Raw genomic sequence first — 19,861 nt, 5'->3', positions numbered from 1 at the left:
CCTCATGCTTAGTGTTTTGTATAAAGGCATCCAACTGTCAATTAGGTGAATTGCAACTGATAATTGGTTGATACTAATGCTTCAGAAATTGACCATAACTAAGCAGAGTTGAGTTATTTTAAGGAAGTGTCTTCCATTCCCATTGCCCTCTACACTAAGAGTTTTTCTGAATATTCTGTTCATGTGGCCCCCTCTCAAAGTATAGGCCAAGGCCACAAAGCCAATTGCAGCTGCAATATACATTGGCCAAATCTCTAATAAGAGTTTACCAAGAAATTTTTTTATCAAAAAAAAAAAAAAAAAGAGGATGATTAACCATTAGCTGGGTCAATCAACTTCTCTCTTGTAGTGGTGCTATAGAGATGAAGAAAGAAAGAAACCTAAGATCACAACGTAGCAAGAGCCATGAGAAGTAGTTCACAAGATGAGATGCAGAGAAAACAGAAGACAGGAGGCAGGAAAAATGATGCACACAAAGGAAAGGAATGGTATTGGTCATGTGCAAGCTTGGGGGTCTAAACCTCTGCTTTTCTCTACTTGTAGTTTCTCAATCCCATTGACCTTTGGATGAGGTTTCTGAATTTTCTAATTATTCTTAGCCCTCTATCTTTACTAAACCTATCATTCTTTTACAATAACATTTTATTGCTTACCTAGATAGTGCATTAGGATGCATAGGATTAAAGTTTAGTGTCTTTTGAAAAAATAACTTTTTTATTTTTTGAAATTAAAATGTAATTACATCATGTCCCCCTTCCAATTCCTCCCTCCAATTTCTCCCATATATTCCCTTGCTCTCTTCAAATTCATATTCTTTTTTTAATGTACATATATATCAATAATTATATATATGCCTAAATATATAAATACAAGCTATTCAGTCCATATAATGTTACTTGTGTGTGTATATATATATATATATATATATATATATATATATATATATATGTTTTCAGAGTTGACTATTGTTATTGGATAACTAATTAGTGTGCTCTTCTCTGGGGAAGACCATTTCCCTTGCTATCAGCATTCCTGAGTTTCCTGTAGTTGCCTTTGTCTTTTAAGCAGGGATATCACATTCCCAATCTTTTGCTCTTTTCTGAGCATCAGTCAGACCCTTTATTTTGGCCCTGTCCAATTTGCATCATCTTTCATACAGCATAAGGCAACAATGATAGAGTGGGTCTCTAGAGTAATCTACAGGTACCTTTCCAAAGCGTTCTGCCTCAAGCACTTCCTTTAACCTTTATGCGTTTGCCTTGAGTGGTCCTCTTGGGCCACTCTTGGCAAAATATTTGGAAGGAACTCTGGAACATGATTGCTTTTAAATGAGAGAAGAAGGATTTTTGCCAGAAGGAACAGTAATCTCATTTAAGTGTGCCATTGAAACATGGATGCCCCGCTATTCCATCCAAGCCTCAAGTGATCCCCTTTCTCTCTGATATATTACCTTTGGCATCCTGGAGTTCCAGAACATGCCAATGAAGTTGGCTTGATTTGACTTGTTTTGGAAGAATGGCTTGTGATTGCAAATCCTCTTGCCTGTTGATATATGCATTGGCCATTCTGGACTCTGCTTAGGAGAATTCCCCATATCTCAAAGGTATCATATGAAGTAAGCAATGTCTCACGAATCATATCTGCATAATTATTCTATGAATACATTACAAATATAGTCAGTTCTTTATTCTAGGCTTTGATTTCTTAACCAAATCAGTGTTTTCTAACAACAAACAAATGTTCTGATTTGTGTAGCAATGTGCCTCAAGGAGTTAGTGGAACCAAATATACATCTAATTTAGTTTCATTGTGCTCTGTGTGCTTTTGTGAAGTCAGACTTTAAAAATACTGTTTTATACATGGGGAAATTGAGTGGAGAGATGGCTCACCCGTAATGTGGGCAATTCTTGGTGAAATTAGTAAATACTGTATCTGTAGATTCCTAATACAGTTCTTTATATTTCAACAAACCCTATTGCATTAGAATTGTAGGTGAGATGCCCATCCTGGATTTCATTTACCAAATAGTTATTAGGTCTCCAGCCATAAGCTGTTTCATCTGAAGATTTTTTATAACAACTTCATGGAAAAGAGTCCTATAGTTATACCATCAAATGCTCATGCAAGACAGGCTAGCACAGAATTGGCTAAAGGGAAAACAACACTGACTGTTACCATCCTCTTATAGAGCCTGCTGGGTAGAGAAGGGAGCAAAGGATGAAAGTTCACAGCACATGTACTCCATTTAGAAGATCTTGCATGTTCTTACAGTATGGGAGAAAATATTTGCTACAGAAAGTAAGTGGGAGGAATTCATTTTTTTGATTTGATTGAATTAGACTCCTGAAAGGGAAGGAGGTACCTAAAGGGGTTGGTGATGAGCAAGAACCACCCAAGCTGCACCAGCTAAACATCATATAAAGAGTTTATGATGTTCAATTTAAAGATGCCGGCCCTGCTCTGGTGTGACCCCGGCTTGTGTGATATTGAACTCCTACCAAATGCCTCATGTACTAGACAAGGGGGAATACAGTGTAAGTGACAGCAGCTTTTGATGTAAAAATGAAGAGTGAGTTCAGGCAGGGACTACTGTGGGAAAAGATGAGCTAAAGTTGAGAGGATGGAATTTTCCATAAGAAATGCAAGCTTCTGATACCTGACTCCTATTTAATTAGGCTAAAAAGGTTCACTATGGTGATATTTTATTTGTACTGAAATGTGATTTTATTTGTATGTTAATAAATAAAGTTGCCTGGGGGTCAGAGCTAATAGAAAGCCTTAGCAGAAACTGGGCGGTGGTGGTGCACGCCTTTAATCTCAGCACTTGGGAGGCAGAGCTAGGCAGATCTCTGTGTATTCAAGGATACAGCCAGCATGAAGACACACGCCTTTAATCTCAATACCAACCATAGAAGATCTGGAGGTCTTTACAGACAGGCAGTGACAAGGTGGTCATGTGGTTGGGTTTACAACCAACGAGAAGGCAGAACAGAAACACTATAAAAAGACAGACACACAGGAAGTAGCTCTCTTTCGGAGAGGTAGGACAACGATGACAGTGAAGGGTAAGGTTTTTAGCTCTTAGCTATTGCTCTGACCTCTTGGCTTTCATCTCTGTATTGGCTCTGTGTTTCTTATTTAATAAGACGGTTACTTCTACAGTTCATGCTTTCAGAAAAATGATCCAATCATATATTACTCACTCTGGTTCCACATTTGAGAGCAGTATTGCCACAAAATCCTCCATTTTACTGATCTTAGCAAGGAACCAAAGAAACTGAGGAAGATAAGGCCTTTACCATCAATTTTTAGCAGCTGGGTGCATCAGTCTCATTATAAAACAGGATTAAAACCAAATGTACAATGTTGTACATTGTTGTCTAATGTAAAACATTTCCCTCAAATAAATGAATAGCAAAGCATTTAATTTAAATAAAATCCAGAGGTCTCTAACCGAGATTTCATCCCAATAATAGTAATAATAATGACTATGTATTACTATGAAACATACTCAGTGTTCCAGCTAGCTAATATTTATTGAAGCTTACCTTCCTAACAGATGCAAGATATAGGATTATCATAATTAGTGTCTCCTCTAATAGAATTCATATTCTAATATGAGGAGTAAGAACTCTGCATGGTATCTTAAGTTGAATCAGTTACAAAGTGTGGGATATTGGCTCATGTGAAGGGTGATTGTTCAGTGAGGGTTTTGTGAAATTAAGATGAGCAAGATAATATAAATAGAAGCTGGCCAGGCAAAGAGTGAAATTTTCTTAAGCAGAGTACAAAATGGCCAATGTGTATACCAGCACTCTTTCTGTCTTTAGAAGGGAGAAATGGCCTAGGACAAGAGGTACTGCAGGCTGCCAATTAAGGAGCATTTAGCTGCAGGATGGGCTCCAGGGAACAGCTCTTGTACTCCTTGGTTCTGCTTGGTTTCATTCTTGGAGTCTATTCTGGACCTTTGGACTAAAGACTCTGCCTCTAGGCACCTGCCCTTTGGCGTCTATTGTGTGGTGTACATGCAATTTCCTCTCCCATACAATTGCCTTTCTGTAGACCTCCTTAGCCCACAGTCAGCTCTACTAACTGCCATCACTAAAACAAGAGATGACTGCGGCATAAACCAGGTGGAGTTGTGGCTGTCTCCTAAGAAGAGGAAATAGGCATCGAGACAGAGTTCAGTTTTACAACATTCAAGTAGGGATATAGTAGTTCACATTTTGCAGGAGCCATTACCTTTTTCTAAAGGTATTATTGGTGAGTACTGTGCCTCAAGACATGGAGGCCAGAGGAAACTCCAGTGTCCATTAAACAAAGATGCTTAACACTAGGAGTTTATTACATGTGTGTCTGCAGCGTGTACTTATTTCATTAAGGTTATTTCAGCTTGGGCTAGTGAAGTGCCCTGTTTGGAAAAGACCCAGTGGAAGGATATAAAGCAATAAATATCAAGGGTATTGTTAAAGATTGTAGGTGTGGCTTTGAGTGACATCAGTGACGAGGAAGTTCAGACTAAATGCTCTATAAGGATGATTAGTGACGTCTTACTTTCACACATCAATTTAACCTTTTATTTAGGATTGAACCAGCCTCACAAGCATTCTTGGTTAAAAAACAAAAGAAAACTTGGACCTACTCAGATATGACTCTTTGGAATTAGGCAAGCCTCTAACTGAGACTATTAATTAAGATACTTAGTGTCAAATAAAATGTTCAATTATCACTAGCTTTAATTTAAAAATAAACAATAATTAAAGCTCTTTATTTTTCTAAGAGAACAGGAAGACAGTGTCTCAAGTGCTGTCTTGGTCTATCTGAGCAATTTGTGAGCATCTAAGTGACAGGTTATCTAATAACACTGTTTTCTAGGTTTATTTCTATATTGTTACATTGCCAACGAGCAATATGCTGGACAGTTTTTCTTTATATCCCCATAGAATGTTCTTTCCAGTGTTATAATTTAATGTTTTGTCCTTGAGCTATTCTTTTGTTTTGCTTTGTTTTTACTGGGGCTGATGTAAGAAATACACAATGGCCTGGAGAGATGGTTAAAACCACTGAACTGTTCTTCCAGAGGACCTGGGTTTGATTCCCAGGCTCCCCATGGAACCTAACAACCTTCTGTAACTCCAGTTCCAGGGGATTTGCTTATCTACAAAAATTAGTTTTTTTCCCCCCCTGTGGCCTGCTTGCCTATAAAATTATCCTTTTTCTGTTTCCATGGGCCTCTTTTAAATGAAGTGTTAGCGTGGAAAATGTACCTTCTTTCATTTGTGGCTGAGTATCTACTTCCTTGGGCGTCTTCTCCCTAGGTTTGTCTTTTTTCTGATCTTCTCATTTCATAAGCTTTGTCTCTTTGTCCTAAACCACTTCAGAAAGTTCCCTCTTTTCTGTAAGGTGTCTACTCAAATGTACCGGCACCTTCTGTAAGACACTCCATCCTCTTCTTTTTTTCCCTGTTGTCACTCCAGTTAAATGCAAGGCTGTGACCCCGTGGAGGTCAGAGGCCTGGGAGGCACTGACAGCGAAAGCCACAGGAGAATGAATGACGGAGAGTAAATTTTGTTATCAGTGGAAGAGGCGCTGGGGAGCTGAGCAACTCGTAAAGAGGAAGCAAGTGATTTCTGACCCCCTTGAAAACACAGATACTTAGCCAATTGACTAAACATCGAAAGGAACAGCGTAAATCTTCCAGCTTAAAGGGTTGGATTGGTTCTTTGAGTTAGACATCATTTTGTCCATGTCTTACAGTCATGTGAAAGGGCTGTGGAAGCCATCTCTGGGTGAGGGCAAACACCACCACATTCCATGTCCACAAAGGGAAATTTATGTATTAAAAGAAACCTTGCTTTTCAGAATATGTAATGTGCATCCAATACTTTCAAATACCAACTGAAATGGTACATTTATTAAGACACTCTGTTATTTCTCACATATTTTCATCAGTAAAATAATGAAAAATGTATAGACTATTTCTAGGGTGATAAAAATTTATTCTCTTATTTTAAAAGAAGTTAAAAGAAGGGGCTGGACTGATGGTTCAGTGGTTAAGAGCACCCGCTGCTCTTACAGGGGGCCCAGATTCAGTTCCTGGCTTCCACATAGCAACCCACAGCCATCTGTAACTCCAGGTCCAGGGGATCTGATGCCCTCTTTTAAGCTTGGCAGCAAGTACCTTTACCCACCGAGGCATCCCACCAGCCCAACAATGCTTATTCGAAATAGTTTGTCTTAGATTACATCACTAGGCATCAAAATCCTCATTATTAGCCATTACTTACACAGTCAATCCTACAAATTTAGGAGGCCCAGAGAAACCTTTCATGTTCTGCTTTTTCAGTACAGCATGTCTGTAGCCCAACTAGACTGACATCCATCTGCTTGTCCACATTTCTGCTCCTTTGCTCATACTTTCATTTTTGCTGCTAATGTCTCCTTCATTTTGCCAGTTCTTAAAACCCTATGCAAGTTTCACTTCCCAACTCAAATATGAATTCCTCTTTCATAAATCCCTTCTAGAATTTTGCCAAACAAGTTTTTTTCCCCGTGTGTGTGTGTGTGTGTGTGTGTGTGTGTGTGTGTGTGTGTGTGTGTGTATGTATACACGTGGGCTTTCACTCATGCACTGATAGCCCTTTCTTTATAAAAAGGAATGTATGGTATTATAATTGTCCAGTGTTATAAACTGCATGCCTGTATTTATTTTCACGATTTATTTACATACCTGCTTTTCCATGTGATTGCATACTCTTTGTGGGAAGACACCATCTTATTCATCTGAATGTCTTTACCTCCCTTTTCATCTCAATGCTTAAGGTCAAGTCCTGGCTACAACAATTGAAATTGATTCTCTTGAATAAATTAATAGTGAACCTTGTTTTTGAACTCTACTAAGGTAAATACTTGTAGTCATACATTCAGACCATAATCTTCCCTTTCTAAATTCTATGAGGCTGAGTACCAGGCATATCACCGAAAGTGACCTTTTCAGTTAGCACATGCTTTATGTTGTGAGCTGCATTTCATACTTAGCATTGCCAAGAATGTAAATCTACCACTAAATGAATATTAGTGGGCTGTTCTATTCTCTCCATATGAGACCACATAGAGAAGAAATACTTAGGTTTGTAAAGTACATATATTGAGTTGTATTGCTCAGGTGGTGGCAGGCTGCAGAAGAAGGGATTTGCTGAGTTATTGAAGTAGGGCCAGCACATTTATGAGAGGGAACAATAGGCACAATTTTAAATACCACGTTTGCAGCTTAATAGTGTCCCTGTGATTTTTTGGATCATCTAACCACATTCTTTTTCATCAAGTTCTTTATTTGTAAGTGTGTAGCTCGAGTTTTCCTGCCTTGCCCACAGTCAGGACAAATCTCTGTCGCCCGCCAGTCCCACAGCCGCTCAGACCCAACCAAGTAAACACAGAGACTTATATTGCTTACAAACTGTATGGCCTAATGGTTCAGGCTTCTAGATATCTAGTTCTTACATCTTAAATTAATCCATTTCTATAAATCTATACCTTGCCACATGGCTCGTGGCTTACCAGCGTCTTCACGTGCTGCTTGTCATGGTGGCGACTGACAGCGACTCCCTCCGCCTTCCTGTTCTCTCAATTCTCCTCTCTGTTAGTCCCGCCTATACTTCCTGCCTTGCCACTGGCCAATCAGTGTTTTATTTATTGACCAATCAGAGTAATTTGACATACAGATGATCCCACAGCATAAGTGGTCACTGGAAAGTACCTCCAGTGTTGTTTTCTTTTTAAGGACAATGTACTTCATCAGAAAAAAAACCTCACTCATGGTTTTACCAAGAGGAAGCAATACTCAACCCACGTGGGGCCTAAAAGAGTCACTGACCACAGCTTCCCTTGAAGAAATGAGCTGACATTCTCATCTATACTGGCCTTGACCTTCTGGCTCAATAAGCAAGGCAAAAGGCAGAAAAAATTGGTTCAGGATGTATATTGATTTAATAGTAATCAAAATGAATGCTGTGTGTCTACTAAAAGAAAAATACAAATGACTACAAGAAGAGATTTTGGGTGAGCTATGGAGAAACTTCTACAGTAAATGTCAGTGTGGTAGCACCTCCCCCATGAGCACTGTGAGCTTTAAAATGGATGTACTTTATCCTTTTGAAAACTAAACTTACTTTGTTTTTATGTGCATGGACATTTTTGTTTGCATGTATGTCTATACACCACTGATGTACCTTTTCCCATGCATGCTGCCCTATCACACACACACACACACACACACACACACACACACACACACACACACACACACAGTGTAATAAAAAGTTATTATGAAAAGTGTATGGTAAACTATTGAACTATTGTAGTCATGGGTCACTGTTGGTGTTGGCCCTCATTTCTCTAACTGTGTAAAGCATTTCTCAGTTGTCTGTGGTTTCACTTTCTGAGGTGTCAGACACTCATTGTCAATGGTAGGCGGAATATACTTGCTAGGAAACCCTAGAAATAAATAATTTGTGGTTTTTAAATTATTTCCCTATCTCAGCCCTGTGATGGAATCTTTAGCATTCCTGCTCAGTCTTTTCCATATGTGACTGGTCCCTTTGCAGGGTGCCTATGTTGTGTGTACTATCTGCTCCTTGATCACATAACTACCTGGATTATGAGATCAACTGTTGCACTATTGCAGTGCTTGAGTTCAAGTGCCCCTTATTTTACTAACTGGTGATCCCAATTATAAAAGTAATGACCCAGGAATTAGACTAGGCCAACGAGATGCTGTTCCTGTTCAAGTAGAAGATGGGGAGGCTTCGCGTTGTAAGGAAAGAGGAGTAACATTTGCTGAGGTCATAAACATCTATGTCAGAACAAATATTGTTTCTGTGTACGTGTAAAGAATCAAAATAAATTTGTACCAGTTTTGCTCTATAGCCAACTGTGAATTTACTGACACAATGAGTCAGGAGTGCTCAGGTCAGGTGGTAATAGTAAATCATTGTAGGGCTTGGGGCTGTCTGCTTATAGGTGTCCCCCACTGTGCTTTGGTGAAATAGCTTCAAGGTACTTTGTCTTTGAAGTAGATCCTAATGTCCTCTACTTCTTATCCATTTCTGAACAAGAATTATTTTCAACAAACTCATACAAATGTGATTAATATACAAAATGATGCAAACAGATTTGCATTGCAAAGCAAAACCTCCTTTACTTTTCTTGCTTTAGCTCCATCCCCCAGAGGATCCTAAACTGATAAAACATTTACACTCATCTTTTAAAAATTATAAAACTGCTTTTGAAGTTGTTTTCTTTCATTTGCAAACTTTTTTTTTTTTTTTTGCTATTGGAGTGGCTTTCAATTCTTCACTATCACAACTACCACTATAATGAACTGATTTGCATTGGGATAGTGAAGATAAACATATTTTAAAATTGCCACTGTTTACTTATTTTTCTTCTTCAGCAGTTTCATGCATCTATAAGATGGATCTTAGTCTTTTTATCCCAGCTGTTTATCCCACTGTTTCTCATCCTCTTCCTCTCTCACTAAAGTCCTTCTTCCCAAGTCCTCCTCTCGTGTCCAGCTCTTCTTTATGTGTGTGACTATGGAATCTAAGGAGAGTTGAACAAACAAGATTTGCAAAACAAAGTAGATGTACAGAACAGTTGTAAAGATAATACAGAAGCCCCGCATACCCTATATCCGTCTCTCTCTATTATCAGTGTGGCATTCTTGTCATGATTAACAAGTGAATACTTATGCTTTTTTTTTATGAAAGTCAATATTTTCTTTGGATTTCTTAGTTTTTACCTAATATCTCTTTTCCCTTACAGGATTTTATCCAGTATCCACATTACATTTAGTCATTGTCTCCTTCACCTTCTCAGGGCAGTAGTTTTTTCACAGTCTCTCTTTGTTTTTGATGACCTCGTCACTTCAGTTTTCTTCACTTTTGTTATTTTACACATGTATGCGTGTTGCACCTGCAGATATATATATGTAATCTGTGCACCTCCTGCATACCTGGTACCCATGATGGCCAGAAGAGGGCATGAGATCTCCTGGGACCGGAGGTACAGAGTGAACTGCCTTGTGGGTACTGAAAATCGAACCCAGGCCCCCCAGAAGAGCATTCAGTGCTTTAACTACTAAGCCATCTTTTTAGCCCCTGATATACCACATACCACCTTTGAGAAACACTAGATCACGTAATAACAGTTGATATTTAGGCAGAGTTAGTATTGTTAGATGTCTCTTCTGCAAAGTCACACTTACTCTCCTCTAGTATTCTTTTCAGAAAAAAAAGGTATGGTGCCCTAAGGATCTGGTAGTTATTTGGTATTTCTTAATTATTCAGTAGTTGTTTAGTACCTAGTTCTTGAGGAAGTGTATAGTAGCTACATAAATTCCTTGGCATTATTGTGTATGGGAGATCAATCTCTTCTACACTATTTGTTTATATTCTTTATATATTATAATCATTCATTTATGTTCTTGTAGCCTCTCTGGTCTTTATCGTATAATTTGGGTAATAACCCTCCATGGCTTTACTTTGTTATTCAAATCATTCAAAGTTTAGCCATTGGTTTCTATATCATATTGACATTCTCTATTTTTTTTTTTTTTTTTTGGTTTTTCGAGACAGGGTTTCTCTGTGTAGCTTTGCGCCTTTCCTGGGACTCACGTGGTAGCCCAGGCTGGCCTCGAACTCACAGAGATCCGCCTGCCTCTGCCTCCCGAGTGCTGGGATTAAAGGCGTGCGCCACCACCGCCCGGCTCTATTTTTTTTAAAGTACTACCATCCATTCTGGAGCTACAGATTTCTCCTACTTCATCTTGTCTATTTCCTGGCCCAGTCCTTAAGTCAGTTAGTTTTTCCAGGAGCCCCTATTCCTTTAATAGGAGAGTGATATTAAAAGAGAAGATCTGGGCACACATGCTGGATGCTACTGGACGTTGTTGCCTCTTCTGCTGATAAGCAAAAAGAGAAAAGGGGGTGGGGCTAGGAATAGGAGAGAATCAAACCACAACCACCCAACATTTAACCCAGGTTAATGTAGGATAAAAACCACGTTATCAACAGGAACATGGTGCTTGTTTGAAGTTTATTTCGCTTTTAGTTTTATAGACTCTATTCTTTCTCAAAATGTCTTAATAAGTAACTTTTACCCCAGCTATTTTGGAGAGGTTCTATCAGATTTTTGTCATATAGCGAGACTCCTTTGTCACAATCCACTTCAGGACAAATATATATTGTAAACACTAGAGTGATTGCTTTAAAAATTAAAAGGAAAGTAAAGATGTGTTGGCTCAGGACACTGGTAAGTTGGTCCAAGTATCTCTTTCATCATGTTTATGCTAATTGAGACCTATAATCTTTTCCACCTCACAAAATTCTTGTTAAGTTCACATTGAACATTCAGCAACTACAACAAATCTGACCCAAGAAATATCTTAACAAATCTGTAAGAGTCAAAATCACATTGAGGAATGCTCCCAGAGAACATAAAAGTTAAATAAGTGAAATAAATAATTGAAATGAAAAATAAAATAATGGGGAGATTTTAAATTTTTAATATCCAAAATAAATATTTTTTGAAAAATTTAAATAAAAATTCAAACAAAAGAATTTCAAAAGTAAAACAGGAAAAAGAGCCTTACCTAGATACATATTTTTGTGTGTGAATTTAAAACATCAAAGAAAACATAATGGAAACAGAACAAGAGTGGAATTGCTACCATAATTCTTATTAGTTGATCTGGATGCAAAAGCCAATATGCTTTAAATCCCAGCACTTGGGAGGCAGAGGTAGGCAGATCTCTGTGATTTCGAGGCCAGCCTGGTCTACAGAGTGAGTTCCAGATCAGGCTCCAAAGCTGCACAGAGAAACCCTGTCTCAAAAAACAAAACAAACAAACAAACAAACAAAAAGATACTAATAAAGGTGAAATCTGTACAATGCAATTTTAGTCAGTTGTAGCTAGAGTTTTCCTGCCTGGCCCACAGTCAGGACAAATCTCTCTCACCCGCCAGTCCCAAGCCGCTCAAACCCGATCAAGTAAACACAGAGACTTATATTGCTTACAAACTGTATGGCCGTGGCAGGCTTCTTGCTAACAGTTCTTACAGCTTAAATTAATCCATTTCTATTAATCTATACCTTGCCACATGGCTCGTGGCTTACCGGTACTTTACATCTTCCTTGTCCTGATGGCGGCTGGCAGTGTCTCCTCCTCAGCCTTCCACTTCCCAGCTCTATTCTCCTCCTTGTCCCGCCTATACTTCCTGCCTGACCACGGGCCAATATGCTTTAAATCCCAGCACTTGGGAGGCAGAGGTAGGCAGATCTCTGTGATTTCGAGGCCAGCCTGGTCTACAGAGCGAGTTCCAGATCAGGCTCCAAAGCTGCACAGAGAAACCCTGTCTCAAAAAACAAAACAAACAAACAAACAAACAAAAAGATACTAATAAAGGTGAAATCTGTACAATGCAATTTTAGTCAGTGATACCTAGAAATGAACTAGTAAGCCATAAAGAATAGAGAAGAACCTTAGGCATGTATTGCCAAGTGAAAGAAGGTAGACTAAGAAAGTGACCCCGTTTGATCCTAAATTTGCTATTCAGGAAAAGCAAAACCAAAGAGATAGTAAAAAAAACACAAAACAAACAAACAAACAATAACAACAACAACTCAGTGGTTGCCAGAGGTTTGGATACAGGGAGGAGAATGCTGAAAGGGCAGAGCAGAAGAAAGGTTTTAGAACATTGGACCTAGTCTGTATACCATTGGAATAGTGAAAACATGATGCCACATACTTGTTAGAATCTGTGAACTGGTTAGGGGTGGAACCCTCTACCCTATTCTCAGTGTTGGGAGCCTGTCTCATCTGAACCTGTGCAGCCTTGCTGCCACAGTCACTTTTGAGTTCATATGTGCATTGTTCCTATTGCGTTTGGAGGATACTGTTTCCTTGGAGCTATCCATCACCTCTGCCTCCAACAATCTTTTCACTTTCTATTCCAGGTAGATCCCTGAACTGTGAGGGGAGGGTTTGGATGAAGATATCCCATTTAGGACTGAGTGATCCAAAGCGTCTCACTCTGTACACATTGCCCAATTGTGGGCCTCTGTGTTTGTTCCCATCTACTCCAAGAAGAGCTTCAGGTTCTTGGCCAAATGAGCAGTGTCAGGCATGGGTTCCATCAGGAGACTGGGCCTTAAATCTAATCAGAGAGCTGTTGATTACTCCTAGAATCTGTCTTCCACTATTGCCCCTGCACATCTCATAGACAGGTCAGTGTTGTAGTACAAGGGGTTTATAGCTGTGTTTGCCTTTCTCCTTTGGTAGCATGAAAGAATACCTTCCAGTACCATGAACATTAGTCATTAGTGGTGAAACTTCTACTTAAGCACCTTCTTGACTTCCTCAGGTTTGATGAGACCTGTCAGTATTGTCTTCAATAACATTGTGTTATCAGTTTGTGGAGAACAACCAATACCCTTGGCAATAGCCTAAGATGTTTGGAGGTTTTTATGGGGCCTCTTTGGCTAACAACTCAATTAGATGTAACCCATTCCTGGTACTGGAAGTTTCACTTGGTGATCCAAGATGTCTGGTAAGGCTCCCATCCTTAAACAAGAAGCTATTTGCAATTGGTATTATTTTGGAAAAGAAAAATTAGTCTTCTTCAATGGAGTTTTACTGGGTATAATAACTGCATTTCAAGGTAGGACCAATGCCCAGGAGTAGATGTACAACACAATCCAAACTCAATGGTATTTTTGTAGCTTTTTGGTTTATATAGCTCTGTTTGGGCATTTTATTGGCCTTTTGCTTGTATATTTTAGTTTCCAGTGTGGTGAGTTTTGTGTTTTTTTTTCTCATTTAGTTTGTATTTTCATTAACATAATTATTGCCACCCATAAAATGAAAAATATTTGTATGTACATTGAAGCCTTTTGAATTATATTATATATTAGAAACATATAATTAATAGAAAGATGCAGTTTTAACTGATTTATATTTTTAAGTCAAGATGCTATGATGAGAATTAGCCCTTTTCCGAAGCATGTAGGATTTCTCACCATTTTTATTTAATTTGTGTGTGTGACCTTTTCTTGAAAATATTCTTCTTTCACACAATACATCCCAACCACAGTATCCATTCCCTCTGCTCTTCCTAGATCCCCAACCCCCACCCCCAGATCCACTCACCCTCCAGTTTCCTACGAAACAAGCAGGTCTCCAAGAGACAACAGCCATATGGGACAAAACAAAATACAAAAGACAAGGCAAAAGCCTTCATTTAGAAACTGGACAAGGCAACCCAATAGGAGGAAAAGGGTTCCAAGAGCAAGCAAAAAAGTCAAAGATACACCTACTCCCACTGTTAGTAGTCTCACAAAAACACTAAGTTAGCGGTCATAGCATATATACAGAGGACCTGGGGCAGACTCATGTAGACCCATGCTGTTCCTTTCTGTCTCTGTGAGCCCATGTTAGACCTGCTTAGTTTATTCAGTGGGTCATGTCCTCCTGGTGACCACCATCCCCTTTTACTACTACAGTCTTTCTTCCCCCACTTCTGTCAGGTTGCCTGATCTCTGAGGGTAGGGTCCTGATGGAGACCTCCAATTTAGACTCTCTCTCTCCACATAATGGCTGACTGTGGGCCTCTGCACCTGCTCCCATCTGCTACCAAAGGAAAGTCTCTGATGATGACTGGACAAGGCACAGATATATAAGTACATCAGAATATAATTAGGAATAATTTCTTTGATCTTTTTTGGTGCTGGTTGTGTTTGGTTCTACCCCAAATCTCTGGGCTGTCCAGTCTCTGGTTCCTGGCCATCCACACAGTGTAAGGCATGGGCTTCCTCTTGTGTTGTAAGCTCAAGTTAAACCAAGCATTAGTTGGCCACTCTTGTGGGGTGTCTGTGTGTGTGTGTGTGTGTGTGTGTGTGTGTGTGTGTGTGTGTGTGTGTGTGTTTCTTGACTTTTTATTTGTTTGTGTTTTGTTTGCTTGCTTTTTAAATTTGAAAAAAGGAAAGGCTTATGAGTGGGGGGGTGAGTAGGGAGGAGGAGATCTATGTAAAGTTGGGAAAGGAAAATCACTTCCTCAAATATATTGTATGAAAAAAAATTCAATTAAAAAAAATCCATGAACTGTTTAGCACAATGGGTGAACAATCTAAAGTAAGAACTAAATAATAATGTTTAATTTGGCTCACTGATTGTGACAGAAATGCCACACCAGTGTAAGATCCTGATAATAGGTAAGCCTGTGTGTATATGTTAGAGTGGGAGTTAAATATTTATGTAAAACTAAGACTTTTAAAACATTTCCTTTCACTTTTAAAAAAGTGTTCTCTAGGAAAAAAGAAACCCAGAAAAATACAAAAAAAATCTAAGAAATATGGATGAGAAAACTATCATTTTTGTTATTTATAAATACATAACATTTACCAAAGAAAGCACATATTCACAAGATCATCTAAACCAGAAATTAGCAAAGATGAAACACAATAGAGAAATGCTGTGGTGGAACTCAATAGCAGAGCATGTACTTAGCATATACAAGGCCCCAGGTTCTACCCCAGCACCCAAACTTCACATAACAAAACATGGCCTAATGGAATGCTGTAAAAAGTTGTGCCTAAAGGGACTACACAAAGGTTAGAATGTACTAGAATATTTGTCTTAGGGGCAACAAAAAGTCTAAGTCTTAAGCTTAAAGAAAATTAATGAAAGTGTTTTCTAAGGCAATGAAAGTAACTAGGTGACTTGATAGTGTAATTCTCACGAATGACAATTTTTTTTACACAAATTTTTAGTTTAGCAAGTGAGGCCAATGCAATGCATCTTATAATTTCCTCAATCTGTTTCACAAGGGATTTTTGTAGACTATTGACAACTGAGTACGAATTATTCTTATAAAAATGATTAGTTTAGTCAAGTAAGTATGAAGTGAAACATTTATAGGAGAAAAAAGGTGTAAGAAATAACTTGAAGACTTTTTAAAGTATTAATTGCTGATAGTCATCTTCTAAAAGCTACTCATTTTAAATATTATGCTCAACTTATTGAGTGATGATTCTCAATAGATACCCATATCAATTTGGCACATGAATGGTTTTTATTTAATTTGTCCTAAAATATTTCAGAGACAATTTGTTTTGTGCTTTAGACACTTGACTGACAGGAAAAGTTTGCTATAACCATTTAAGTGCACCAAAGTGGATGAACGGAAGCAAAATCTTCTGGGAGATGAGCGCTAAATTATTATTATTTAGTTGATGAGTGAATGGAGCTCTGATGGTTTTTATATAATCCATAAGCTGCTATCATTCTCACTTCATTCTCCATGTTTGTGCTTGGCTCTCAGAGCCATGTGGGTCACTCATGTCAGCATGAGAAGTTATTTCGTTTTTGTGGGAGTAATTGGAAGTTTCTTTGTTATTGTTCCTTTTCTTGACATGTGAAAATTCCTTCACTTCTTTTTGTGTATTGAATTTGTTACTTGGGAACGCACACACAAAAATAAAGATGACAGACCGTTGAGGTGATGTCAAATAGCTATCCAAACTATTATGACTATATATTTAGAAAGAAGAGTTTTGATTTATATTACCTACATAACTTGGTTACTTGTGTGAATCATATTTCTCATAGTATCACTGAGCTTTCTAAGATGACTTTGGTTGCTGTGTGAGTATGGGTTTAATTGAATTTTTTCCTGTATAGAATTTAGTTCAGAGCTTTGGGTATTCTAGACAAGTAATCTACCACTGGCCTATATCTCTTGCTGGGTTAAATTGTTTTCTAAGTAAAATTTTTGCTTTAGATAATATACTACTCAATATCGTCTAGTCACAGAAATGGCCAGCATCTTTGGATTACATGAAAATAGATACAAATTTATTATGCCTTACTAGGCATAAAATTATTATTTGTGTAATCTTACATAATGTTTGATAGCCTGTCAAAAATGATCATTATAGTTAGGTCTTATGGCTTCCAGAAAATGCTTACTGAATTGTTCATTAGGTAGAATTCTACAAATGGCACCCTACAGTTCATATAGCTCACATTCAGTGTCTCTAAAAATTGTGAAATCTTACTTCCAGAAATGTGTTAGGTTAAGTTAAACTAGCGACCTTAGGCTGGGAAGGTTATATCCATGAATGTCACTTAATTATACGAACAGATGTAATCAGGGAATGTTCTTGATCTCATGACAGAGGAGAGCAGAAGAGAAAGTTAGGGAGATTTGAAGTAGAGGCAAGAGTTGACAAGCTGTTGATGCCTAAAGATGGAGGCACTGCCTGAGAAAAAATGTGGGCAGCTTCAGTAATTTAGTGAAAGAAGAAACTGAAGCTGGGACCTAGCGCCATACAGGGCTGGATTCTGCCAACAAGCTAAAGGCAGTAGATTCTCCTCCCACAGTGTCTATATAAGAGCAAAGAAAATCATCACATTGATTTTGATTTTCTAATACCTTGACAGGATTCAACAGAGCTTGCCTAGATTCCAACTACACAACTGTGAGATGTTACATGGGCCTGTATTATGCTGCTAAGGTAGGGATTATTTGTTATTTGGCAATGTGAAGCAAATGTATCAATCAAAACAGGTAGCTATTTATAATTTCAGGTACCTAAAAGGATGTCATTGCACTGTTTGGTATTTTAGAGTGTGAGTCCTTTTTCCCCTTACATTTCATTCACATTACTTTTGTTTAAAACAGTGACCCTCAGACATCAGGGAAAGGTTTATCAATCTCATTAAGAATAAATAGCTAATGTATGAAAATACTCAATATAATTGGTTATTAGGAAAATGCAAATCAAAGCTACAATGATATACCATCTTACTCTAGCTAGCATGGGTATTATTGGAAGTTTTATGGTAGTAAAGGCACAGAAAATTTATACATCAATGGAAGGAGTGTAATTTAGTATAAACATTATGGAAAAATGTATGGAGATTCTTCAAAAGGCTAAAAATCATACTCCTGGAGGTATATTATATGGAAATGAAGTCAGAATAGCAAACAAATTCCTGCATACACACAAGACTTATGGCAATATTAACAGTAACTAAGATATGTATCAGCCTCATTGCCCTTTATCAGAAAAATGGATAATACATATGATATATTTATTCTTTGGATTATTCAACTATAAAGAAAATGAAATCCTGCCATGTACATCAAACTTAAATTAGAGCTATTGTATTAAGTAAAAAAAAAAGTGACATTCAAATAATAACTTAGTATTGTACATGTTTGGTCATATATGGGCACTAAAATCAGTTGACCTGATATAGAATTGGGATTGACAGGTGTTGGGAAGGGTGTAGGATGGGAGGGTGATTTAATTAGTGCATAGGGTATTGACATGCAGAGCTATCATACTGGGCCTCATTATTATGTAGAGTCGATAAATATTAGTAAACAGATAAAAAATAAAGTTTAAAGTTTCATTTAAAATAACCCTAATAAAACATTAAATCATCAGGGATTGTGTAAGTATAACTGTCTGCTGTGATGCTACAGATAACAAGACAGAGAGCTGGTGGCTGAGTGCCAACATGCAGGACTTCCAACCCAGTCATGCTTCTACTGAAGCTATACTTCTCTGACCTTTGTATATAACTGACCAGGTACATGATCCCAACTCCTCTAACCTTATTTGATCACTTGGTTCATTTTGCTCAGGATTCTCTTTATCTGCCAAAGGCAACGGCATTAACTAGATTCAAAAAGCAATATTATAGTAAGAGTTTTCTTAATAATATCCTAAACTACCACAGCAAGCTTGCCTTTAATGGATAATTAAATGAAGTCTATAGGAAATAAGCCACTGCCCAAGGTCACTGTCTGCAACTGAGAAAACAGAAACTCACAACAGTTTCAATTATTAGTTTGAATGTCCTTAGCCAGGACATGGCAGAGACCACTGCAATTCAAGTGTCTTGATTTCTTGTGTTTTTTATACTCTGAATTGGGCCAGCTTATCAATGAAATGAGGGCTTAACCTCAGATTATTTTGAGAAATACATCCTTATTCCTATTGGCTAGGTTATACATAACTTAGAGCCAGGCTGTGAAATTTTCCAGACTACTAATTTCTGAGGGCTGCCTCCATCAATCTACCTCCCAGAAATGTGTTAATATTGACTAGAAATCAAATACATAGTTCTAATACTTAAAGAATGCACATATGTGCCCATAATGACTGCATCCAGTCCTGCATGTGTCTAAACTGTGATTCATTCACCATGCACCACCCACCTTCTAGACCCAAACCTAATAGAGATAAGAAAAATCTCCTAGAAGATCAGCATCTTTAAATCTAAACCAACAAAGTAAAATTAAACAACAACAACAACAACAAAAACCCACCTTGCTTGAGTCACTGCAACCTGGACTACTCTACTTGTGTTGCAGTTTTCTCCATCCATTTGCCTTTATTTAAAAGTGCACCTCTTGCATGATCCCCTTTAATCCTTTAATCATTAAAACATAGCCCATGTCTTTGGTTAACAGCCAATCAGCAGATGAATGTGGGCTCATTTTTGTCTTTTCATATATTTGTTGGAATATGCATTCCCAATGGGTAGAAAGATGACTTTCTTGAAAGGTGCTTGAATTTCAATGTTTTCCCTGCTAAATCTAAGACTCATGGAGGGCAGACACTAAGACACTATTTCATCTATATAGCCATCCCATTAACACTTTAAGAGTTTCAAACAGTGGGCCAAGAGCTCTGATTGGACCAACAACTCTGATTGGACCAAGAGTGGCCCCCTGAGACACAGACACAGCAAGCATAGAGTGGACCAAAAGCAGCTCCCTCAGACAGACAC

The 19,861-nt window shown here is 38.1% G+C and overlaps 1 protein-coding gene across 1 annotated transcript in view; it reads left to right on the top strand.

Moving 5' to 3' along the window:
- Positions 1-17,989, top strand: part of LOC128119015 (pro-neuregulin-2, membrane-bound isoform-like) — a 377,101-nt gene extending 359,112 nt beyond the window's left edge. The window contains exon 2 of the mRNA XM_052751975.1: positions 17,498-17,989. Within this exon, the coding sequence (XP_052607935.1) occupies positions 17,498-17,601 (104 nt within the window). The 3' untranslated portion in view covers positions 17,602-17,989. The remainder of the gene's footprint in view (positions 1-17,497) is intronic.
- Positions 17,990-19,861: the final 1,872 nt, after the last annotated feature.

Source organism: Peromyscus californicus, unplaced genomic scaffold (assembly GCF_007827085.1).
Source record: "Peromyscus californicus insignis strain IS unplaced genomic scaffold, ASM782708v3 Scaffold_23__1_contigs__length_62951481, whole genome shotgun sequence".
In the NCBI taxonomy this organism is placed as follows: domain Eukaryota; kingdom Metazoa; phylum Chordata; class Mammalia; order Rodentia; family Cricetidae; genus Peromyscus; species Peromyscus californicus.
This window is presented reverse-complemented; position numbering and strand designations above follow the sequence as displayed.